Source organism: Halichoerus grypus, chromosome 15 (assembly GCF_964656455.1).
Source record: "Halichoerus grypus chromosome 15, mHalGry1.hap1.1, whole genome shotgun sequence".
Classification (NCBI taxonomy): domain Eukaryota; kingdom Metazoa; phylum Chordata; class Mammalia; order Carnivora; family Phocidae; genus Halichoerus; species Halichoerus grypus.
In genome coordinates, this window is record NC_135726.1 from 14801446 (window position 1) to 14826678 (window position 25233).

At 49.7% G+C, this 25233-nt stretch overlaps 1 protein-coding gene across 4 annotated transcripts in view; it reads right to left on the reverse strand.

Annotated features, from left to right (window-relative positions):
- The window catches only part of ZFHX3 (zinc finger homeobox 3), a 266361-nt gene that overhangs the window by 32065 nt on the left and 209063 nt on the right, over nucleotides 1–25233 (reverse strand). For all 4 annotated transcript variants that reach the window (XR_013444232.1, XM_036073293.2, XM_078063027.1 and 1 more), the window contains exon 5: nucleotides 9695–9802. Coding sequence is in view for 3 of the 4 variants with exons in the window: in XM_036073293.2 (XP_035929186.2) it covers nucleotides 9695–9802 (108 nt within the window). In the remaining variant the exon portion in view is untranslated. The remainder of the gene's footprint in view (nucleotides 1–9694; nucleotides 9803–25233) is intronic.

A 25233-nucleotide genomic window follows, 5' to 3' on the forward strand; every position in this document is an offset into this window, starting at 1 on the left:
TTCTGTAATTGGTGGGGACCAGAATTAAATGAGGGGGCCCAGCAGGTGTAGGTGGATCTGCCAGTCCACTTCCAAATGACTGCTGCTGACAAGACACTCTCATCCTCTCTGCTCACGGAAGAAAGCCAGGCCTGCTCTCAAAGCTAGATGTCTCCCCCCTCGGGCCAAAGGTGAAAGACTAAATATGGCTGTCCCTCAGGGAACCTGCCTGCTCTAAAACAAATGTAGACACAGTTTCAAAGCCAGAAATTCAGAGGAACAACCTCCATATGCTCTGCTGGTAGTATAATCCAAAATCATGACAGACCGCCTTGCGTATGAAGCCTCGTTCTTCCTGTGAGTCCTGGAGAACCTCTGTGAAAAGGGCAGACACTTGTGGGCTCTGCCCACTTTGCAGAAGGAGGAAGCATCTTTCCAGGCTGGCTTGCCTGGTCTTGGCACCCGCAGGCCTCACCAACCCAAGGTCCCCTTTGCTTCAGCCCTGAGAGGGATGCAGAGGTCCACACCAGCCCCTGCGCATACAAGCCACCAATCTGGGAAAGGAGGGTCACGCCGTGCTGTGGGGCCTCTGCTTTCCCAGTAAGCAGTCTCAGGGTGGAATGGCGGGCCCGTGCTGACTGCTGGCTACTGCCCTTGCTTTGCATCTTGGGGGAGAAAACAGTGCTAAGCCCCACATCAGAGGCATCAATCTGTTACACTAATTCCTTGCTGAAATATGCATAAGGCTGCTTAACTGTACTGATTTGAGCCCCCAAAAGGCCATCGCACAATTCGGTTTGGAGATACCTTGCTCCCTGTGTATCAGGTTTGAGAAGGAACCACCTTTACAAAACAGAACCACCAGCTACCCCCTTTTAGACCAACAGTGGCTGACAGGTTATTTAATAACTTCTAGACACTGGGCTGCCACCATGAGCTTGGCTTGTGTGCCGGGGGCTGGGGACCCCAGGGGTCAAGCCCTGACTCCTCGCTTTGAGGTCTTAGTCAGCCTGCCCGCTTCCGGCCTTTTGTCAGTTCCCGCAAAGCATCCTGGCCTCCTGAGCTGTGCAGACATGCCGTCTGCAACCGTGGTCACAGTGTCCTTGAGGACGGAGGGCCACGGTCGGGGGTACGGGAGGGGCTGCACGATCAGTCTGCCCCCTGGCTTAATTACAGGATTGTGAAGACCAGGGATTTGGAGAAAACCAGGGTGGCAAGGACCTCAGAGACCCTTGCACTGACAGAAGAAAAAGTCCAGAGGTCAAAACAAGGGGGCAAAGTGGGTCATTCAGAGACTAGGCCAAAGTTAATTAACAGAGGTTCATCCAGTCCCCATCAAATCAAACATTAATTAGGTTAGTTAGGGTCTCTGAGCCCCAGCACAGCACAGATTCCCAGAGACTGAATAAAACAATACTCTTCCCGTTTCTTCTCCATTCCAAACCTATCTTCCTAAAATACTTACTAAATTTTGAGAATGAAAGTGAACTTGTGAACATGAACACATAAAATCCAGGTCCAGCATAGTGACAGACACCAAGAGCACTGAACTGAACTTCTCAGCACCCTTTCAAATCAACTTCCCCCATGATCTGCTCAGGGTTGTTTTTTGTCTTTTGGCTTTTTGGGTTTTTTTTTTTTTTTTTTTTTTTTTGCTAGTTCAGGTTCAGCAGGACAGTGTGAGAATCTGTACTTGGGGAAGAAAGACATCATCACTCAGGCCCCTTCAAGGGTGGAAAATGCCAACGATTCTCCACTTTCCTGTGTGGGTTTAAAGGACCAAGAAGACTGGAAAGGTCTCATCTTGGTCTTCTGCACAGTACAGAGAGAGGAGGACCCCACACGCATTTGCACCCCTGCTTTCTCCGTACCCCTTGGGTCCCACATGCAGTTGGCTCAGAGCACTCCGAAGGGCTGGGGAGGTGGCTCTGGCGCACCTTCAGGGACTCCTCCAGAACGGATGTTTCCCACATGCTGTTTTCCTACGACCGAGGTCCCTTTATACAAAGGCCTCGGTCCCCCTTGCTAGGTAACGAAGCGCAGCGGTTTGCAGCGCTGACCACACGTTGGTTCCCAACCTGGCTGTGTGACCTTGAGCATTCCACGTGATACAATGAGCTCTCAGTTTCCTCATCTGTCAGCGGGATCGCAGTGTCTACTCACAGGGTTTCTGTGAGGCTGGCGAGAGATCAGGCATACAAAGCCTACCACAGCGTCCGGCACAGGGTGAGAGCTCAAACACTGCTTGCTATGGTTTCATTTTTAGAAACATCTCTGGGAAATAATACGGGTCCATGAGAGGCCTGGTTTTTAAAGAAGCACAGATACCCTACATTTGCCGTTTCTACATATTAACATGGAGCAATCCTACTAACCCACAGGTTTGATGTCTAAAAAGCACAAAGTAGAATGACTTGGACTTGAAAATGTTTATAGTCACGGTATTTCACCAAACCAATTGTTAATGAAACACTCAAACAATATCAAGCACTTGCTAAGTGCTGGAGATGAAAGAAATGAATGGATGCCATGTTGGGGAGAGATGAAGAGGCAGGGCACCGAAGACTTTAGGGCAGTGGAAATACATAATGTGATATAATGATGGATATATGTCAGTATGCTTTTGTTCAAACCCACAGCATGTACAACACTAAGAGTGAATCCTAAGATAAACTATGGACTTTGGGTGATTTCTGATGTGTCAACGGTTCATCACTTGTTAAAAAAAAAAAAGTGCCATTCTGGTGAGTGATGTTGATTATGGGGGCAAGCTATGTATGTATGTGTAGGGGCAGAGGGTATATGGGAAATCTCTGTACCTCCCTGTCAGTTCTATTGTAAACTCAAAACTGCTCTAAAAAGGGAAAGTCTTATTAAGCAAACAAACAAAAACGAGTGAATGACACAAAGTTCAGATCATAAAGAGCTCACAATCCTGTCTGACAACTAGTGAAACGGGATTTTCAAGTCTCCTCCTCCAATCTTCACATAATAAGAGAAAGCTACCATGTTATGTATTCTTTAGCTTTATGATGTGGGGAATATATCCAGCATCGACAAGGCCAATTGGGGTTTGAGCACAAATCTGGCACCCAGGTGTTCACCATCTATGTGTCGTACTCCTCTAGTCTGCAAACAGAGAGAGTGTTGGGCCAGGAAGAATGTGAGAGCCTAATGAAAATGCTCAGCTATCCCCTGAGGAAGGCACTATGGTGTTTTTGTTGTTGTTTTTTTTAATCATGATCATGATTCTAATAACAGAGGTGCTTCCCCCATCAACACAAAAGCTCATACTGAAACAAAGCAAGATTCACATGGCCCCTTTGCATGAGTAATATGCAAATCTATAAGGTATTTCTTAGAGTGATGAAAAATGATTTTCTCCTTAATCTACATTTCCACTGCCCTTTATCTACACCTTGATGACAGTTCTCATCACACTGTACCACAGTTATGTGATTACATATGGTGTCCCTTCTAGAAAGTGAGTTCCTTACTTTTTTGCGTATGCCGTATCTGCCTTAGATTATCTCCGCTCATTTTGTTACTGCATGTAAAAATATTTGCTCCATTGATGTGGTCCCTTTCCCTCTCTTACAATTTACAATATAAATTCTCAAAGCCAAGACCTCTGAATTACTGGAATTCAGGCGAGTCCAGATATACACCACACCCTATATCTATTTTTGCTTCCCAACATAAAAATAGTTCGAATGGTTTGTTTCCAATTGTGAGGCAGAATTCTGCCTGCAGTCACTTTGAGCAGCCAAGTTATACTGAAAGAGACCTGGAAAAAAAGGAGGGTGGGGAGTGGAGGTGGGGGAGGGGAATGGAGGACTCTGGAAAAGCCCACAGAGCTGCACAATTCCCATCCGTGTGTGAAACGTAAAACCAAAAATGGTTTCCGTTGGCAGGAATGCGAACCACAAAGGAGCCATGTGAGCCAGGCTCCCAGCATTCCCTCACACACACCCTACTGCAAAGACAAATTTACTTTTGGGTAGGTAGGAAAATGGAACCAAATGCCAGAAGGACAGAGACTCAGGCTGAAATGATTTGGGGAGAGGTATGGTGGTGGTGCTGAACAGCCTGGTTTCTAGCCAAAAACAGAGCTGGGTTGGGGATCCACTCAAAGGCGCCCACACCAATCTCCGGGGGCTCCTCCCCTGATGTCCTCATCACACGGAGCTCGGACAACACAGGACCAGGTGAAAGAGCATGTGGAGCTCTGATACCCCGCCAAGAAAGGCGGCCTGGGACTGTCCGACCCTCATGGAAAAAGCCGAAGGGGCCTCTCTGAACTCTCGATGCAGGCTCCCGACCCATGCCATCTCACCTGGTGGGAGACTAGGGGAATCCTGGCAAGTTACCAGCATTCCAACTTTAGAAATTATTATTCCCCAAGATGCTCCCGTACAGCTATTCCTCCCCAAATTCTATTTTTTAAGGAATTCCAGAACTGTTTAGTCCAAACCTGCCATTCTACAGATTTTGAAACTGAGGACCGGAAACCTGAGGTCGTGGAGCTCGTCTCGGCGGCCGAACGAGGCCTCGAGCCGGGGGCTTCGGACTCCTAAGCAGGCCAGTGCTTCTCCAGACCCAGAATGCTCCCTCTCCGCGTACAGTCTTCTGTCTTAATGGACTCAATTTGGAGGGAAAGAAAGGGGGGGGGTATTTTTTCAGCCCCTTTCCATTCTCTGTCACAGATCACACTTCAGGCACTAAGTTCCCCATACAATGGCATCCCTATTTATACAAAGCTGTAAACAACAGGGAGACTAGGGGGAGGGCTGGTAATAGATTTCCACCAGGATGTGCCTGACCTGCTTTTTTTCAACCTCAGTAATTAGAGAGGCTGTGGGTCTGTAGGAATTATTCATATGCAGCAAGAGCCGTACACTATACATTTATGTTAAACATGTCAAACCCGATTGAAATCATGCCTGCCAGCACCATATTCCATAAACACACTTTTCCCCTCACAGTCGCCCAGACCTTGCCAGCCCATTAATACCGCCTTTTAACAGCAATCTTCCATAGATTCAAATCAGGGACACTCCACTGCACTAACTGCTCTGTGTTACGTGAGCATCATGGATTTAAGGAAAAAAAATTAATAAAATAAAATCCCTTCAGGCCATTCCCCTAGAAAAACAACACTCAAACTACAATTCTAACTCGAAATTTTCCAAAAATACAGACACAGACATCAATTAGGGATTTCGGAAGCATTATCATGTTGGTATTTTCAGTTGGGCTATGGGCCCATCATTGTGTTTTCAAGCACTGACACCCCCTGGTCATCTTGTCTCAAATTAGCTTAACTAGACCCAGTTTAGTGCTCTGTGGCTGGAAACCATGGTGGCTACAGGATTTAAATAACCATCTTGCTATGATTCTTTGCCAAGAGTTCAATTTTTTCCCCTAATTATTGGTGATAAAGCATCACATTAATTGTATACCACTTAATTTATAGCAATTAACGGTGGATTGGATAATCACTGCATTAATTATTGTTCAGTTGCCGACACTGGGGCCTCTTCAATCTAGAACACACACTTTTAAATCCACACTGCTAAAAGAGAACGAGGGATCGTTTTCATGTTTCAAAAGAGAAAACCACAAACTTGGATGGTGGAAATTGCTGTGCATTAGGAAAGAGACTGAGCTTCAAAGAACCCTCCTGCACCCTCCGTTGGCCCACAAGAGTGCATCACACTCACCCCGAAGAGGTGGGATCGCTGAAGGGTTTATCAAGGGCCACCACCTGCCATCATGGAGCCCTCAAGAGCCCTCATCATGGAACCCAGGATGTGGTGGCGGGTGTTATCCATCCATGTTTTACAGATGAGATGCCCGAGGCTTTGGGAGGCCAAGGCCATCTGCTGAGTGGTCCGCTTCACCAACCTGCTTTCAGACTGAGCAAGACGTGGACCTACTATGAGGTAAACTCATGGTGGACCATCCACCTGGCTGTCATGCTCCTGTCACTGCTGTGCCACTTTGGGAGAATGCTACTCTCCACACTCAGAATGGAGGTGAAAGCAAGATCGAATGACTCTGCTGAAAAATCGCATTCCTGGAGAAGTGGGACACTGTACTGGTACGAGCTCGGGCTCCGTCCTAACAGCAGGGATGCTCAACAAATCTGAACCTCGCTGTGTGCCTTTTGGCAACCTGCACGAGCTCAGCCGTCCCGGGCTCAGTTTGCTTCTCTGCACAATGGCAGGGGGCCTGGGGGGGTGCGGGGGGCGGGTCACTTACAGCACCTGTCTCACAGAGTGAGGGGTAGGAACCCAATGAAATAACGTGGGTAAAGCAGAGCTTCCCAACTCTCTTTCATATCGCGGCGCACATAGAAAATGGCAAGTGAGTACAGGCAGATGAAACTGCAACTGACCCCGGCTTCAGCAGCGCCCCCTCCCCTGGCCACCCCCCCGCCCCCCGCCTCCCGGGCCAACTCAAGGGCTGTACAGATCAGTACCTGTGCACCTGTGAGCCATTCCCGGCACGCCTGCTGGGAAGGACAGGTGTGGTGCACTAGAACGGTGCCTGGCACCCAGTTAGAGCTTGGTGCAGCCTTAATAGTAACTGGGAAGTTAGCGTAGCTGGGAGGCACCCTTTCAGGGGTAGTGTTGCTCCTTCTGAGTATCTAGAGCTGCGCTGTCCAGATTTAAAGAGCCACATTTCAATTCATTATAATGAAATACAATTGAAAATTCGGTTCCTCAGTGGTACCAGCCACGCTTGAAGGGCTTAGGGGTCACTATGGCAGGCAGCTACCATACTGCACAGGGCGGAACATCTTCATCAGCCCAGGAAGCTCCGTGGGACAGCGCTGGCCTATAGCAACGCTGTTCTGAGGACTACGGCTCTTCCTGAAAGCCCGGGGTGTGCTCCGTTCCCAGAGTGACAGTTCCCACTGTCACCTCATGGAACCTGGGATCAGTGGAACTCTGCCCAGTGCCCTGCACGTGGGAGCGACCCAGCCCCGGGCCCTGGGGTGGATGCTGCTGGGACTCAAAGCACCATCTTGCCTGCCCCGCTGCCACTTGAGGTCAAAGACCTGACACCTCCATAAAAGAAGCCCAAGGACGGTGGCCAACGGACACCGAAATGGACACCAGGAGTTCCCTTCCAACATAAAAATAAATGACTAAAAATTTTTAGTAAAGATTAGCCATTCCTGCACAAACCCCAAACTACATAATCAATAGCCGAGAAAATGCCAATTATCCAGGCTCATTTGAAATATTATTAATCCGCACCGTGAGCAGCCACTAATCAACGGTACAAATTGTGAAATCACTATTTATTTATTTGCTGGGAGGAAGCACTCCCCATCACATTTAATCAGATAGGAACAGCTCAATTTAGGGCATAAATGGAACAAACGCAGATTTTTTTTTTTTTTATATAAAATAGTTAAGGATCCCAAAGAAAGCTGCGAAGAGGTTGCTGCCACCTGTATCGATTCCAAGATCAAATCGGCTCAAGTGCCTTAATAAAGCCTGTCATTACACACTCAGACAACATAGACGAAATTATGCTTCGGGTCAAAAGAGGATCATTTGCAGGAGTCAGCAAAGAATTTCCCCTTCTCTCTTCACTACTATCCGACTAAGGGGCACCTCTGAGTTACTCGTCCACGGTCTCTCTCTCTCTCTCCTCTGTCTTCTGGAGATAAAGTACAGCCTGCTGCCTGAACGAATGAACAAACGAATGAGAACGTGGGGCTTTATGAAAGACGCTCATTTTTACGGCGCTCCCAGTTGCCTGGCACAGGAGGAATTTCACAAATGGCAGTCACGTCGTGTCACCGACTCAGTGTCCTTAGCGCGCAGAATGCAGGCACCGCCCACACAGACTGTCGACACCATCCAGTAAGTTCTTACGTGCTGTCCTTCCTCCGCTTCTCAAAATTCCTCAAAGCCACAAGCTGTCTGGCGACAGTTTCACGTTCACAGGAAAGGACCCGAAGAGAAACTGCTACTAGTTTCCCTCATCTTATTTAACCAGATTATTAAAACAACAACAAAAACCTTCCTAAGGTAGAGCTTCCTACATGCCAGGCACTTTCTAGGATTCCCATATTCAAATAATCCTCACGGCAATCCTCTGAAAGTAGGTACTACTTTTAATCCCCATCTCGGGTGAGAAACGGAGGCACAGAAAGGTGAAGCCACAGTTTCACAAACTGTGAAAACGAAGGACAGACGGCCTGGAAGGTTACTCGGCCTTCCGACGGTGTGCGTGAAACCCTCTTCCCCAGGTCACCCCTTTCTGCAAAGTCTGTGTCCAGCTCGCCCTGACAGTACAACAGAAAGCCGGATCTCGGTCGGCGACCCTCCCCGGTGCAGAAGGCCTCTGAGGAGAGACGTCTGCGCCCTACCTCCTGGCCCGCCCTTGCAACCCTTCCCAGGGTGCTCGGCCCCATCCCTCAGTGTCTCTCAAGCGCGGGCCTCTGGCCACCACAGTCCCAAAGGGGACGGTTTCATTCACTCAACTGCAGTGACACCCTGTGTCTGTGTCCCAGGAAACACTGAACAGGGCCTACTCCGCCCCAGCCCTCCTGAAATTTGGAAGCTGTTAAGCTGCCTCTCGAGTTTCTCTTTTACAGACCGAATAGCCCCAATTTCTTCAGCCTCTTTTCGGAGGTAATATTTCTCAGCCTTCAGTGATTTTCATTGCTCTCTCCTGGCCTCTTGCCAAGATTCTGTATCTTGTGTAAATAGTGAAGGCCAACACTGAACATGATTTAAGAACAGTCGTGCCTGGAAAAGTAACAAAGGCCCAACCAATACAGACCTCAGAAGGTAAATATTTTCTCGAAAAAACACAAAGTATTACAATATTAATAATGGAAGGCAGTAAGAATTAGGTTGACCAAGTAAAATAATTTCTGTTGCTTGTCATATCATTTCCTCTAATAACTGTGGTGGTTTCTGGGAGACTTATCTGTCCTGAGAAGTCTTCTCAGAAACAACTTTGCTCCTCTCCTCCACAAGGTCTAAACTTTTCCTCTCCAGCTCAGCTCTTCTTTCCTCCAATACAGCGATCCTATCATCACAAGAGATGCCTGTTGCCCTTCTCACAACACCAAGTTTTCCAGAAATAGCACTTCCTTCCCTGACTTCTGCTTGTTCTGATTTCGGTAACATGTCCTGCCTGGCCTCACTGCCTGCCCCACTTTGGGTGCACTTCAGGGTGTGGGCGCTCGCCCTGGAGGCAAGGTAGGAGACACAACGTGTGGAACAAAGCCCCCCCCTTCCCTGCTGACGGCTTGGAGATTCAGGGGTGACCCCAATCAAGGTGTACAGGGCAAACCCCTCCACTGGGCCTGGGGAGAAGGGGCCTAGATGACTGGACCTTCAACGGAGAAAGACTCACACCCAGGGCGATGCACGCCAGGGAGGAGCCACGGAAGAAAGGTGACCTCACCAACACAGAAGCCCGTGGCATAGAGCCAGACACCTGGATGCTCAATAAACAAGCTGGTCTGGGGGCCATTTAGGAAACGCTTTAAAAAATCTTTAATATAACCTAAGAGAAGGAGAATGAAGCAGACCACTCAAAAAAGCAAAACCCATATCCTTCTCCCGCTGTACAGAACCGACAGCTTTTCTGGGGAGATGAAGGATGCGTCTGCTCCCTGACTTGGCCTCACGCTTCCAGGGGAGAAATGTCGGGACCTCGGGGGCCACACACACACTACCTGTCCACTTGCTCTGGTCCTTCTCGCCTCCACTCTCCTGGTCTTTAGCAAGCTCCTCTGGATCAGCAGCCGCGTCACTGGGCCCTTCAACATCTTCAATGGCTTCTTCTGAAAGAGAAGAAAAATGAAATGTCAAGGATCAAAAGTGGACAGAAGATGAAGGACTCTTGGCTCCTACTCCAAAGAATTACGGAGCACAACACAGAGATGCCAGTGACTGTCCCTCGTGTCTCCCCTGTGGCCCCCAAAAGGCTGACTGTACTTCGGCCGCGCCAAGGTCTAGGTAAGCAGCGGGGCCTTCCCATCCCCACTCACTGGTAGGAGACTGACTCGTTTTTAGACTTGTGGATGTTAGGTATTTCCAGATGGATTCTGAATGCCTCATTTGAGCTTTTAATACTGGAAAGCCAGTCCTGTTGAAGAAATAACTCCATCTAAATTCCTGAAGTTGCATGCAAGTCTTTTGCACTTGAAAATGCAAGAAAGGAGCCACATGTCGGCTCTTGCCTAGCCCCAAGCCCAGCGCGTCCTGGATTTGAACCAGACCAGACCCTGTCGCTGACCCTTCAGAGGTCTCGCGGTGTGGGTGCATGTGCCAGACCGCGGCGGGAGGTGTTGTTGGTTTTCTGTTTGTTTGGTTTTTAACAGTCACTCAAAGTTTCAAGGATCACAGAATATCAGTGATAGGATTTCATTAATGTGAAGAGTTCTAGAAAACAAACAACATCTGTACAAACAACATCTGTAGGCCTGCCAGGCGTCAGTGGCGAGAAGCTAGATTTGTAGAGAAAGGGAAAAAATGTGCAAGAGAATCATGTATTTTCCTTTTGAAGTCAGTCCATTCTTTACCCATCACTGGTTTAAAACTAGCCATGGAAATTCTCTCCAGCTCAACATATAATGCTTTGGGTGAAGACAGAAGAATGGTCATTTCCAACATGAGGCTACTCCTGCGATAAAACTCCACCTGCCCAAGTGGAAAGGAAGAGGCTAAGTTACCCTATCGGTGCTGAGGGAAAGGAGGCGAGACATTTCTCTTCTGCTCTCCTGGCCCTCTGGATCATTATCCAAAACACTCATTAAGGATGGGTTAAATGAATGAATAAGGCAGGCTAATTGAGGTGGGTTAATGATGACATTATTCGCAGACTTTGAAGAGCACACCTTCCTGGGACGAGAACCTGGCTGCGCACATCCATCACCTGGCTGGAACCAGCCCGGATGCACGGGGACCAGGTATTGGATTCGGGGCTCTGACCAATGTCACCCTAGGTCTCTGGACCCGCTACCCTACCTTTCAATATTTCAAGGTGTTACCCTCCCCAACCCTGCAGAAAATAGCTTCTAAATTTCATCACACAAAAGAAGTAAAACGAGTTCAGAATAAAATGACCTCAGAGGGTTTACAAAACACTTGAGGAAGAAAGTATCTACTTAGAGTCAGATTTTCCTAATTCTTCCCGAAAAGACAATGGAAGTCCAAAGACTGGAAAACTGAACTTGGGGTCGGGGAACATTCTTCATTCCCTCCAATAGGGGATTTATGAGGCAGTCATGGGGAACACAGATGAAATAAGAGCATGCTTATTTTCACCCCCAAGTAAGAGGGAAGGAAGGAACCCCACATCTAATTTCTGTATCTCCCTTTTGTCTCACTGCACAGTAAAGTTAACAGCAAGTCTCCCCATACCCATCCTCAGTTCTGAGAAAAATCAGGCAACCATGGTTTGAGGTCAATCTGATATACGGTGCCATATGAACACCATACATCACTGAGTAGAGAAAAAATGTTATATACAAATGTGAGTCAAAAATAACATGCGTGTTACACGGTATGATGTATGCACAGTCTTCATTATGTCCAGGCAGGATGTTCAATGCACATTTTTTACACTTTTGATAAAAATGTTCAACACTGTAATTATAAAATTCATCTTTGAATGGTGATACCAGAATTCAGTCAATCAATATTAAATTGGGCCTACCCGAAGGAGCAAGGGCCCTTAAAATATAATCATTTGCCCCCGTACATGCTGTGGCACAAACGCTCTGTAGTGGTGTAGGTATGAATCAAACCTGATTATGCAGAGATGGCTGAATGGCTGAACCTCTCTCTCTCTCTCTCACGCACACACACAGGCACCTTAGGTGGAGAGAGTCTGACACCTACAAAACAGACGACACCCTGCTGTGAACAGTGTCTGAGGTGCTGCCCTGCAGAGGAGGGAAAGGACTGGCCCACCGGGAGGCCAACCCCAAGGCCAGCTCTGCTCTCCTCCACGTCACGTGGGCTGCAGCCATGGGCACAGAGTTGAGAACTCACAGTCACTCTGGCGCTGACCCCAGTTCTCTGAGCCTTTCCAAACGAATCTTATTCAGAAGATACAGAGTGTGAAGAATAAGCACATCGTGGATTCGACGAGCAAGGAAAACCGCACAGTGCTTTGTGAATATTCCTGGAGCCCTCATTCCCTCCCTGCCCTACAAGCAGAAAAGTGAAGGCAGCTGAGGAGTTCCAAAGAGAGGACGGAGGACAGAGGTGAATTCAGGAACTTGTGTTTCTCTCCCCCTTCCCCATTTTCTTCTTTATTTTTAAGATTTAAATATCAAATCCTCTTCTTTTTCAGTTCCCAGGCTTAATGTTATCATTTGTCACTCACTCACTAAAAGGCTGTTATATGCTTGGTGGGAGAAGGAATGATCAGGAAACTCCTGGACAGCTTCCTTCACAAGGGGATCAGAGTCCTCACCCCCAACTAAAAACCGGGTCCCGATCAGCCGGGCAGGCACTTCCCTGCAGTTCCACCTACGACCTACAGGTGTCGCCCTCTGCATGGCGAGGCCTGGAAGGGCAGCGCGCTGCGGAAGCAGACACTGTCTGGGCCTCCCAACCTGAGCATGTGGAAATAATACACGTCTTCAAGTGAACTGTCTGGTCCTGGGGAAATAAAATAGGACATTCATAAGCAGTTACACCATCTGTCTTTATACCATCATCATCAACAGCAAGAGGAAAAATAGCTCTTTAAAATGGATGAAAGCCCAGGCTGACAGTAACCAGAAAACTGTGAGCTCTGAATACCAATAAAGGTAGAGAAATGATGAAAAAACAGAGATACAAACTATGAATTTGTCTGGACGGCTCAGACCCACAGTGCTTTGCGGGCGGCCCATGTTTAATGGGTCTCCAAAGCCTAAAGAAACCCCCACTCACTAAGACCCAGGCCGCGGGCCCCCAAGGAAGGGTCTGGTGTCCCTGCATAGGAACCACGATGTGGGGACCCGGGGAGCAACGGCACCCACACACTCTGAGCTCCTGGGGCTGGTTATCTAGCCCTCGTTCCCCTCAGGGATGTATATTTGACCCCCACGTGCCGATTGAGCAAGGAGGGGGGAGGGCAGTTTCCCCCAGATCACAGATTGCATTTTCCACCCGTGAAGTCAGTGGCAACTGGCCGGGGTCATTACGGAAGTCGATTTTTTCTCCCCCCTAAATAATATCAGCTACTGACAGATGGTGGGAACCAGTGAAGACTTGATGGACTGATGATCTGGTTTTATCTGGAAAATCCTGTCTTTCCCTCAGTTGACGAAGTCGTTTCCCTTCCCTAAGACACACAGCAGTCGCTGTGCCACTTTGAAGACTGAAATGGACAAATCAAAACCATCTTTTCCCCAGGAGTTTAGTACTATTTCAGAACCAAGCAGAACACACCAGGCATGTTTTCTCAAGGGCAAAGCCTGGGCCTGGGTGAGGAGGTCATCTCGGCTCCCTACGCCCTGCCTGTTCCTGGCAGGGGGCAGCAGGCCCAGCACAAGCCAGGTAAGAATGTCTGCTTTTTACAAGACTCCAGAGAAGCTGCAACAACCTCTACAGCAGAAGCCGACTTTGACGGGTACACCCCAAGGGGGCCCTCAAACGAGGGCACCCATCCTATTTGAATGTATTTTCACGTTAAAGGGCTAGGGAACCAGAAGCAAATCTTGAATGACTGTGAGGTCTTCCTGGTATCCCTTCTGCCTTCAACCTCCACATAAAACAGCGGCCGCAGGTCTTTAAAAAAAATCGATTTCCATCCCTGCCTCCTTTTCACAACTGCTTCTCCCAGACAGCACTTACTAGCACTCAGGCCAAACCCAGCCCACTCACGCCTGTCTCCTGGCTGAGCGCACGGCCCTCAGGTGTAAGAATTTCAAAGGGAAGGGTTCCTGGGGCACCTTAGGTTTTGAGGTGACGATACCACGGCTGCAGAAAATTTCCCTTCAGTCGGGGTGGTTTTGCTCACCACAAACGCCAACTGTTTTCTGAACATACCTTACACGTAGCATGTTGGCGAAGGTGACTGCATGATTCCCCCACGTGTGGTGACAGCTGCTCCCGAAGGAGGTGTGCGTGCCAACCGGCAGCCCCGTGGTGATGTGCAACCATTTCATGAACAACCTGGAAACGTGTGTGAGAGGAGCCCCGGGCAGAAGCGAGAACGGACGTGGCGTCATGCTCAAGTCGGCGCTCACCGCCACCGCACGCATCCCCCCAGTGCGTTACCCAAGGAAACGTGCCGGGTGGGGTGCCGGAAACACAATCCTGCTCACCCCGTACCTGGGGTACCTGGGGCCGAGGGCCACGCCCACTGGGTATCCTTCACAAACTGCTCTCAGACTCGAAGGAAGGGGTCAGTCAATGACTGAGACGAGGCCCTCCGTTCCCAACTCTTAACAGGAGGACGGAGATCAATTCAAACCTTCCCCCAAGCCCAACAAAGCCCCTGGAGTGCCTCGATGTGACAGAAATCTGGAAATTCTCCTAAGAATCAGGGTGTCTGTACCCAAGGCTCTCGGGCGATCATGTTACTTAAATAATACAATGATCCGGGATCCCTGAAGAACGAAATTGTTCTTTCCTTTTTCTTTGGGGTGAGCCATATTTGGGGGGGGATAAAGTGCGTTCGCCTGTCGGCAGGCTCAAGAGCCGAGAAACATTAGCTGTCATGAACCACAATCAAATCGGGTTTGAAATATTTAGCAGTGGCTTGGAAAATGCGGTGGTGCAGCTCTGACAGGCGAGATGTGCACAGACACCCACTTTCCATTATAATGGAAATATCAGGCCTGTTCTGAATATGTATAACCCAGAAAAATGTATTGATTTTTCATTCGGCATTAAAATAAATGAAATAGCCTGCAGCTGTCAAAAGCCTTTTGTTAAAAGCTCATCTTTCCTGGAATGAGGTTTACCAGAAACAAGTTTTAATTGTATATAGGACCTCTTCTTTGAAAACAAAATAACCAGTCAGCCTACTTTGAAGATAGGGTTAAAGCTTTTCCGTTCCCCATTTTCAACCTAATTAACCAAGGACAACCACAGAAGCAAGTGAGAAAGGGCTGCAACGTAAGGACCATCAGGAGTACCCCGGAAGGTGGCGGCCACTTACGCTGGGGTGTCCAAGACTGTGTCCTGTCCTCTTGTTCCTGTAAGTCCTGTGCAGGTGCTGCACTCTGTGGCTAGAGACTTTGTTTAGGACACTGTGGCCCATCTGCTGTCCTTCTGAAACGCTGGTTGGCACAACTGGAAAACAAGGGCAGAACACTCCAGTGTGCCCAATCCTGTTGGCCTTTGGTTATCCACAGGAAACCTCTCATGGCTGAGCCTCTTCTACAGAATATGCATGCTTTATTTTTGCAAATACAGGTCAAATCAAATCCCACCATATAAAAGATGACTCTTAAGGTCTAGACCGCTTGCTTCTAATAAGATCCAGTGTGTTAAAATTCTGCTATACCAGAAACTTGTAACAGGATATGATCGACAATGCTGACGGCCAGATAACCCTGTTGCTCCCAGCTCTTCGACCCGAGTCCTGTCTTCCCTCTCCAAGCCAGGGAGGAAGAGGGAAATGGTAGCGATGCTCGTGACTATGCCAGTCCCCATCCCGGACATTTTGGCAAGTCTGGTTTCACTGAATGACGACCATGGGTCCGACCAGTGGGGGACTCTCCATGTGCCCTGGCCTTCCTCCTAACTGCACAGTAACCTCCAGATCCAGGATGTGATAATCCATTCTACAACATCCCCAAACACGTTTTCTCAAACATTTACTCCAGGGTTTTATTCCAATGGTGTCTCTTGCCAGCCCTGGCCATGTGGCTGGAGACTACGTGAGACACAGCTTCGAGCAGTTAGGTTTTCTGGTCGACAATACCGCAGTCCCAGAAATTTTCCCTTAGATGAAGGTGGTTTGGCTTACCACAAATGCGTAGCGTTCTCTTAAGACACCTTATACTTAGCATCTTGGTGAAGGTGACTGCATGTTTTCATGCCGACACATGGAACGGGAAACTTAAAATCTCCCTTGAAAGTTCCTTGTGGGGAATCATCTGAATATTACTTTTAACTTCAGGCAAAACTGGTCCATTCTACTTTCTACATCTTAACAGGGTAGAGATTAAGTGAGGGAAATGCCAAATCACAAGACGAACGGTCCAGGAATCCAAACTGACGCTGGCCAGGGGAACATTTTGAAATACAACTATCCCAGTGTACACAGGAAACCTTAAAGGGGCAAAGATGAGGGGGTGGGGTGTGTGTGTGAGGAGCGTGAAGCGGGAAGGGGCTCCAAGGCTGCAAGCCTGCGGCACTCATTGAAGTCATCAGAAGTGTAATATTCTCCCACCTTCTCAGGGTAAGACGCCGTTTCTTTCCCAACAGACATGAGGACAGACAGAGAAGACAGGCAAGCTGACCCCCCGCACTCCTGCTAGCCCAGGTCTTTCCGAAGTCCCTCTCTTGCACAGGATCTACGGGACAGAGCACGGGGGAGGCAGAGGGAGGCCTCCCCTCCAGGTGGCCCCAGTCTTTGGTCCTGTCCATTTTCTCACCAACCTAAGCTCCATGCCAGGCCGGGCCAGCCAGCCAAGGCCCCCTCTCTACCAGCTACCAGCTGGGGAAAGCTGTCCAGGGGGTGGGCGGGTCGGGCCCGGTGCTGCGGCAGGGAATTTTCCCACCCTGGTCACTTCTCAAAAAATAATGTGGCCAAGGTGCTAACCAGTTGTTTTAAACAAAACTGCCTTGTCGAAGGTGATGTTTCTACACGTGGATTTCAGTCCTCCGAGGGAAAAGGGGACGGGGAGCAGGAGAGGAAGTGAGGGACGCGCTTGGCTGGAGACACACTTCCTTCCTCCAGGGATGAGCTCTCGTGCACTCGGATCCTTTAAGGGATCATTTCACCACAAGACATCTTCTGACCACTAGGTGTTCATTTACCAAAAACACCTGGGGCCACAGTGCCTGGAGTTTCTGGACAGAGCCTGAAAGGCGGTGGAGGCCTGCCAGCCCTCGGAGGGGGCCTTCGGGAAAAGCTCTGCAGGAAAACGCAGCACTGAAGGACCTCGGCCTCCTCGCTGCCTCCACCCTGACCTCGTTTCCCGGCCCCCACCCTGGCGACCCTGCCTTTTGGCACCAGGCTTCAAGAATCAACACGCCAAGGGCAACTCCGAGTATTATTAAAATGAATAATTGGAGAATAGAGACCATTTATGCTTTTGTATATTTGAAGATCGTGCCACTGTTTATAGAAACAAGAAAAATGGGGATCGTGTGGCAGGAGGGAGCCTGGGAAGGCCGGGCGTGCGGCAGCCTGCGTGCGCAGCCCCTGCTGGCTGAAGCCAGGTCGGCCTCGACAAGAACACAAGCCTGCGGGGGGCGTCTCTCCCTTTGCTCTGTACTTATCGTCACCTCTGCCTTGCGCATCAACGGGAGGGAGCATCTTACGGGTCCAAGGTGGCCGCGGCCTGTGGAGGTCTCCCGGAGAAAACATCCGCTCCCGGGGCTGCCCTCCCGAGCGGACAGCACGGAGCGCCCGAGCGCCCGCTGCAAACTGCTCTTGTTGTGCGGGGAGGGACGGGCCCTGCCATCTCCCGTCTCCTGGGCAAGGCCGCTTGGTCCATCTCAACAGTCTGTCAAAACGCCGCTAAAATTACAGGGGTGGGTGGGGGTCAGGGGAGGAGAGAAAGGGAGGAAACGCCTAGAGCCAGGATTGCAACAAGTTCCATTTATCTGTGTTCTTAGCAAAAGCACCTGGGCTGCCCCCTGCAGAAATGCAGAAAGGATGAAAGCAAATGTGCGGTGACAAAGCACAGGGAACTAAATATGTCCGCTGACTCGCCTGGTGGCTGTTCACACGAAGAGCTGGTGCGCGCGCTCGCTCGCTCTCTTTAAATAACCGAAAGATGTGAGTTCCAGTGTGTAAGACACAAACCCAACCCTGAGACGGTGTCGGAATCCACACCGAACAGGAAACCCAGCTCTGTCCCAGAACTCCGAAGGAGCCTGAATCCAGCGGGGATTATCTCCCTCGGATTTCCAGAGCCCCGACCGCCGCTCTGCTCTCACACATGAAATGTAAAAAGGCAAATTCCCCGAGCATGTTTGTAGCGGAGCGTGATGTGATTGTGTTGTCATTTATGGGAAATAATCGCAGACCCATCTCTCCCCGTTCCCCCCCCCCCCCATTTTCCAGTCCAAATAACCATGAAAAATTACACTTCAATGTCAGGGCGACGACAAAGGAGGCGCGCTCTCTGGGAGCTCAGCGGATTTGCAGGGGTTTTTCCTTTCTTTGGACAAAAACTACCTTCAATTGTACTTCATTTAAAACGTGATCTAACAAATGCATTTTGACAAGTTCCTTTCTCTTTTGCTCCTTTCTTTCAAACAGTATTTTGCACAGTTTAACCTCACACCAAACTGGAATGTTCTGGAAAGAAGAGGCATGCAAAATAGAAGGCCCTTGAAACCAAAAAGGGTGTTTTATTTCCCCCTCTGGTAAAAACAAAGTAGTGGAGGAAAATAATGATTCTAACTCAGTGTGCTGCCGAGAACGCATGGAGGAGGGGACAGAGTAAGTCACAGAGTCTTAACAACAGAGTATCTGACGGGCAAAGGTGAGAAAAGCCAAGGTTAGTAGAAAGACAGCCTTGATGGAGGAAGAAGGGGCCTCATATGTTTGCTCAGTACAACAGAGCATTTCGTGGATTTGGAGGCACCATCTAAGGTGTCTGGAAGTATGGTCAGAATTGGGGGTTCATGCCCACACGGGATGAGGAAGAGAAGCCTCTTTGAGGGGGTCCCATCTCCCTCCGAGTCCTGCTCCTCTACAGAAAAGGACATCTTTTGCCCAAACAGATCTGCCTGAAAGCTTTTTAACATTCCAGGTATGAGGCCTAAGCAGTCCCTACAAGCATCTGTCTTTCAGTAACACTCTGCTTGAAATAAACACTGCCCAGCTTCCATGTTTGGAGGGGAGAAGACAGGACAGATAAACACACATGAGTGATAGAAAGAGTGTAAATAAAAAAAAATTTACAGTTTCCATTAAAAAGACTGCTATCATCCTTCTGCGTTGAAACTGACTTGGTGTGTGAGGGAGAAAGCTTACGCTTCATGCAAAAAAAAAAAAAAAAAAGACCCTATTTATTTTTAATTGGAAAATGTTGGGAACACATGGGTGAAGAGAGTCGAGCAAAGCCTGTAAGTGTACTTAGGCATCTATGTACAAATGAAGGTGTATGGGAAACGAACGGGATGTACCAGAAGTGATATTAGATGGCGGTGATTAGAACCTAATGGGTCTAAGTGAGACCGTGCGGGATGGCTCTTGTAACAGGACGGTCCGCCGCTGATGGATGCAATCTGTACGGGAATGACAGCACGGAACGGAAGGTGGAGGGGAGGCAGTGCAGACCCAAGGCCTTTACAACACTGGGGAGACAGGAGGTGACATCACCCAAGGGAATGGTAGACCGTGTGGGGCAAAGATATACAAAAAAAAAAAAAAGCAAACTGAAAGAGAAACAGGTGAGCATTTTGTGGCTGGCCATCAAAACAAACAGCACCCAACCCAGAAAAATAAAGCCGTAGGCTCCAGAAGTCTAAGTCACAGGCTAGAACAAACGAGGGGCTGGAATTCCCAGCCTGTGTGTGGCCTCAGTCTTACGCCCACAGTGTCCGAAGGGTCTGGAGCCTGTTAAGAAGTCAGCCTTGTCCCTGGGAAGCACCGGGTGCATGCAGAAATAGGCATCCACTCCCACTCGTGGACAGCAGCGTCACGGCCTGTCCACGAGCTGCATTTTGCATGAGCATCAGCCACTGGTAAAACAAGCTGATTCATAAAAATAAAGCACAAACAAAGGCCGACACTTTCCAAGCCTAACCCAGGAAAAAGACATCAGGCCAACTTCGGGCAACACCGCACCCACAAAAGCACCGGCTAAGCCTGTTCTCCTTCGGCCAGACCCGCGCATGCACGCAGACGCACGCGGACCCCCGCAGACCTAAGGGCACCGGGAACCGCAGAAGCCCGCGCCAGACATACACGTGAACCCTGGCGACAGCCCGGAATGGAGTCTGACACCTCCGCGCGCGCGGGCCACTCTTCAGGCGCCTACCGCGCGCTCACTGCCCGGTGCAAGCAGAGAAGAGCCCGCCTCTGCCAGAAGCGTTTACGGTCACACCGGAGACATTTAAGGATGCGTCTACACGGGGAAAGCAAAAACCTGGGCCGTTCTCCAAAACCATCGAGTCCCCCAGCACACTTCAGCCTGAAAAACCAGGCGGCAGCAGCAGCGGCATGTTTCAGCTGCCATTTCCTAGGAAATTGCAAAGAAAGTGAGGCAGGAAGCTGAGGGACTGAGAAAATCCAAAGGTTTATGTTCCAGAGCTTTCCTCCATCCACGTGAGGAAAAGCAGACGGGGCTGCTAAGTTGTTGTCATTTTTAACACGCACCTTGTACAGCTCTTCTGTGCCCAAAGGGAGAGCGAAAATTCTTGGATCTTCTTCCTCCCTTTGAGAAACTTCCAAAGTTATGCCAGTGGTCGAATACAAAGCCTCTAGATTTAAAAAATTTGGATCCCGTTCAATGAAATGTTCTTTTCCTGGGGTTTGACAGAAGACCACCACCAGCACGCCTGCCCTTTCACGATGATTTCAGCTGAAGCGGCCCGTCACCAAATCTCCCAGAGCTGCTAACTAAACTTAGGCTCAGCCTCAGGACTGGGTGCACCTACCGGGCCTTTCCTCCCGTGAGAGGCTAGCCTGTGCCCTAAGGACAGGCTAGAATCCCCGGAAAGGGAATGCAGTCCATCACACGTCCCCAAAGTGACACCGTAATGCATCTTAAGGCACAAAAACAGTCATAATCATCAAGGCAAACAACTCAATAGAAGAACCTAAATTCTAGACTCTTACTCATACTCTCTCATGGTGGGAACATTTGACAACAACTAACACACGAAACCAAAGGGAAAGAAAATGGTGTCAAGACACGAGAAGGTCACTGAGGATCTGGGCAGAAAGTGTAAATTCGGCGACCAAGAGTTGGACAGTCAGGAATAAGGGATCTGTGGCAACTGACAGCACACGGTCCTACTTCACAGAAGTAATTGTGGGGGCGCCTGGGTGGCTCAGTCGTTAAGCGTCTGCCTTCGGCTCAGGTCGTGGTCCCAGGGTCCTGGGATCGAGCCCCGCATCGGGCTCCCTGCTCGGCGGGAAGCCTGCTTCTCCCTCTCCCACTCCCCCTGCTTGTATTCCCTCTCTCGCTATGTCTCTACCTGTCAAATTAAACAAATAAAATATTTAAAAAAAAAAAAGAAGTAATAGTGGACATTTACACTCTTCTGTGTACATGCTGCACCAGGAGAAAGGACTAGAAGCTCCCGGAAGGGAATATCTTAAGTCAGAATCCTCCCCAAACTTCCGAAAGTGGACAACTCTTCCTATGGGAATATGGACCCTGGGGCAGAGAGAGAATATGGAAATGAAGCCTGCAATAAGTGAAAGGGTTTGCTTCACTTTGTAAGGCCAACATTTATGGCAAGGAAGGGAATAAAGCAAGCCAGGGATGTGAACGAAAAGTAGCCGAAACACAATGCTGTCTTGAAGATGAAATCGCTCAGTGATTAGGAAGAAAAAACGAGAATGACTTCTCACTTACCAAGCAACAATTTTAAATATCAAAAGAAGAAGAACAGGGGGAATAGGAGGATTTAGACAGTAACCAATGAGCAACTTTCAAAAAAAAAAAAAAAAACCAAAACCAAAAAACCGTATCTTTATATTCAATATAAACGATGGCTGGAAAAAAAAAAGGTCAATTTCTGTGTGAAAAGACTCTACGAATTGACTCAACTCCTGGAAGACACTGGTGACAAGCTGGAAGAACAGAAAACTGGGCTTTTAAGAGAAAGGCACGAGTGAACAGATTTAGGAGGAAGAACTACTGGCCGTTTGCAGAAACGTGGTCATCAGAGGGATCTGCCTTTGTTTTGAGGGATTTGAGGGAGCTGACAGCAAGCGCCTCCATTTTCCAGACCAGGAGACTGGGGCGTGGAGAGGGGTGAGGCTCAAAGTCCACGGGGTCAGGAAATCCATAGGAGGACGAACGGAACGAGCACAAAGACGAGTGAAGAAAGAAGCAAAGGCCTGTGGAAAAGCTGGAAGGCTGAGGCAAATGGATTCCAAGAGTGGAACCATAGTTGTTCAAAGCAGCATCTAGCTTTTCTTTCCATTTTGAGACAAAAGGCATAATAGCAAGGATAAAAATGGGCTCGCCAAGACCAATAACCATCCCCTAAGAACCTAGATATCCGTTAGTTTAGGCAAATAGTATCCTGTTAACTTCCTGCCCCGTGGCAATGTGGTACCCGGAATGAAACCATCACGTTTAAAGACAGAACAACCCATAGTTCTCGCACATCCCCCCCACCACCTGGCTCTTTCCTACTCTCTCTCTCTCTCTCTGTCTCTCTCTCATTCCTACTTTGTCCCTCTCTCCCTCCCTCCCCTTCTCCTCCCTTCATGCTCTTTCTGGAAGGGGGCTGTCCCAGAACTACTCCTCCCAAATGGTGCAGGGCAGAGCCTGTCAGAGATCTTCTGGATCCAGGGTGAGGTCCAAGGGGCTGGTGTGGCCCCGAATCCCTGCCTCGGAGAACTAGCAAAAGCCAAGTAATTGCTTTTTCTCCTTCCACTAATAAGCTTTTCAGCAGAGGAAGAATTCACCTTCCTGTAGTCAACAGACCCTTTTTTCCCTGCCTCTCCTCGCTCCAAATAATCTAAAGTGACTGCAATTTCAGTCCTGGCTCTCTAGCATTCAGCTCCACCGGCTGAGGTCAGAGGGTGTCAAGTGAGGGCTCTCCATTTCTTTTCGACTCTGCCTTCACACCACCCATGCTTCTTTGTAACTGAGGCAACCTGCCTCCCCAGTCCAGCCATTATGTGCACCACCAGCCCACGGCACACACAGACTTCAGTCAGGATTCCAGGAAATGTTTTTAAGGCCTAGAAAACACTGGGGGAGAAAAAAAAATCTCTTTGCTGTAAACAACTGATTAGTAATGACCAACTTCAGATGCTCGGGTGACCTGAGCCACTCATTTCCTGGTTTTGAGAAAATGCATCACGCTACAACATTTGTGTGTGTGTGGTGGTTAAACCATGTGGCTGGTTGTGTGGTTTTCGGTTTAGCTGAATGCAAATGACTCCGGTTGCTGAATTTGTTTCTGACGACGTCGCTACACACTCATGGTGTTGGAGGCTTCGAGACGGGCTTCGTGCCTGTGGAACCGGCTGCAAGGAGGCTGCTCGGGGAGGGGGGGGGGGGAAGCGCCCCACCCCCTCCCCTGCCTCATTTCCCAGATGAATGAAATGGGATTTCAATTAAGAAGGGCGGCACCCGTGCCTTCCCCTCCTCTGTCTTCATGGAGAGCTAAGGGGGGGCACAGGCAGAGTGTGAGGCAAACAAACACATGGACAAAGGGAGATGGACTGAGTGAGAGGAAGAACAGGTGTGTGAAGGGTCGGAGGGAGGCCCCGCAGGTGCCCGTCCCATGGAGAGGATGAACGGAGGCGCACGTCCAAGTGCACGAGGCCAGTTACTGGAAGAGCAGCCCCAAGCGGGGTAAACAGAGGCAGGTCTGCAAAGAGGCTGCTCACTGGGCCTGCAGCCGATGCCTGTGAGGTTCTGGAAGGGGAGGAGAGAAAGGGAGAAGCATCCAGGGAAGACGTGAACACCTGCACACACACCCGGAGGAGGTGGACGCTTACTCCTGGCTACAGCCAGGCCTGTGATGGGAATTTATTTCCCTCAATTATGTGCTCTCGTCCCCAGTCTCAGTTCATCAGCACAGTGCAGCCAAGTCAATGAAAGGCTCCATAATGAAGTAATCACATGCACGGGGATGGCCCCGCACCTGCCTGCTGGGCCCTGAATCAAGCTGACATCGGCCCTCCAATCCCTCCCCAACCCCGTGTGCTCCCAGGCTCCTTGTCAGGTCACCCCCATCCTGCCCCAAGAGGCTCTGGCCCGGCTGCCATTTTCTTGACCCCATCACAAATGCCCTGATTGCAAGAGAGGAGGAAGGGACTAGCTACGTGGGACTGGGCAGTATGTAACGTTCCATCCCTCCCTTTTCTCCTACCTGGGAAATCCTTCGCTGCAAGGAGCCTGATCCTAAAAACCAGTACCATGTGCCCAGAAAGACTCCATTTGCTCAAGTCATTGGTATCTAATAATAATAGTAATGGGGGAACACAACTGGAGTAGATTTCACAGGTGAGGGAACGGAGGCTCACAGAGGTTACATGAGTGGCAAAGGTCACGCAGCTCAGAGGCAACAGAGCTGAAGCTGAGGCCCACGCTCTTCACGACCGCCTCGAGAGCTGCTGCGTTGTCCCAAGAGAACTTAAACTTCTGCTCACGCCGTCCGTCCGCCCGTCTGCCGCATGTTCGTGGGGCATCTCTTCTAGCACTGACAACACAGCTGGGAACAAGAGAGGAAGACTCCCTGCTCTCGAAGGGCAAGGGGGAGAAAAGAGGACGGGGGGGTTAAGACAGACAAGCTGCCACCCAACAAATGAACATACTTCAAGTCAGGTGCTGATGGGGGAGGATGAAAAAGTAGGGATGGGGGACAAAAGAAATCCCAGGGGTCACTTCCTACTGGCAGCTTAGAGAAGACCTGGAGGAAGCAAGGGCGCGAGCCACAAGGGCCATCCAGGCAGAGAAGAACGGCACGTGCAAAGGCCCGAGGTGGGAGCAGAGAGAGAGAGGAGGGCCCCGAGAGGAGTCAGACAGGTCATGGGGGTGAGTTCCCGTGGGCCAGAGGCCCCGCTAACACGCAAGGGACTTCCACGAAAATGACAACAAGGGGCTCCTCTTCAGCATCCCGTCCTCTGGGCAGACGTGGCCCCACACTCCCCACCCTGCTTGGTAAGCCGAACCTGGGATGGATTCCTCCCCTTGGGAGAGAGCTGCGTGGGCGAGATCCTGCCCAGCCTCCCACGGTTACACTGCTAGGGCTTTCCAGTACAAGGCTAAGGGACCTCCCCAAACACACGTATGTGTAATATATACGATCTCCTTGAGCCTTTCCCTTTCCCGGGGCGGTGGGCAGAAGCTGACCGTGAGTGCAACAAACGCAAAGAGGGGATGGGGAAGCCTGACCATCCTTTGTCACAGGCCGCGCGGCAGCACTGGATGGTGGGGGC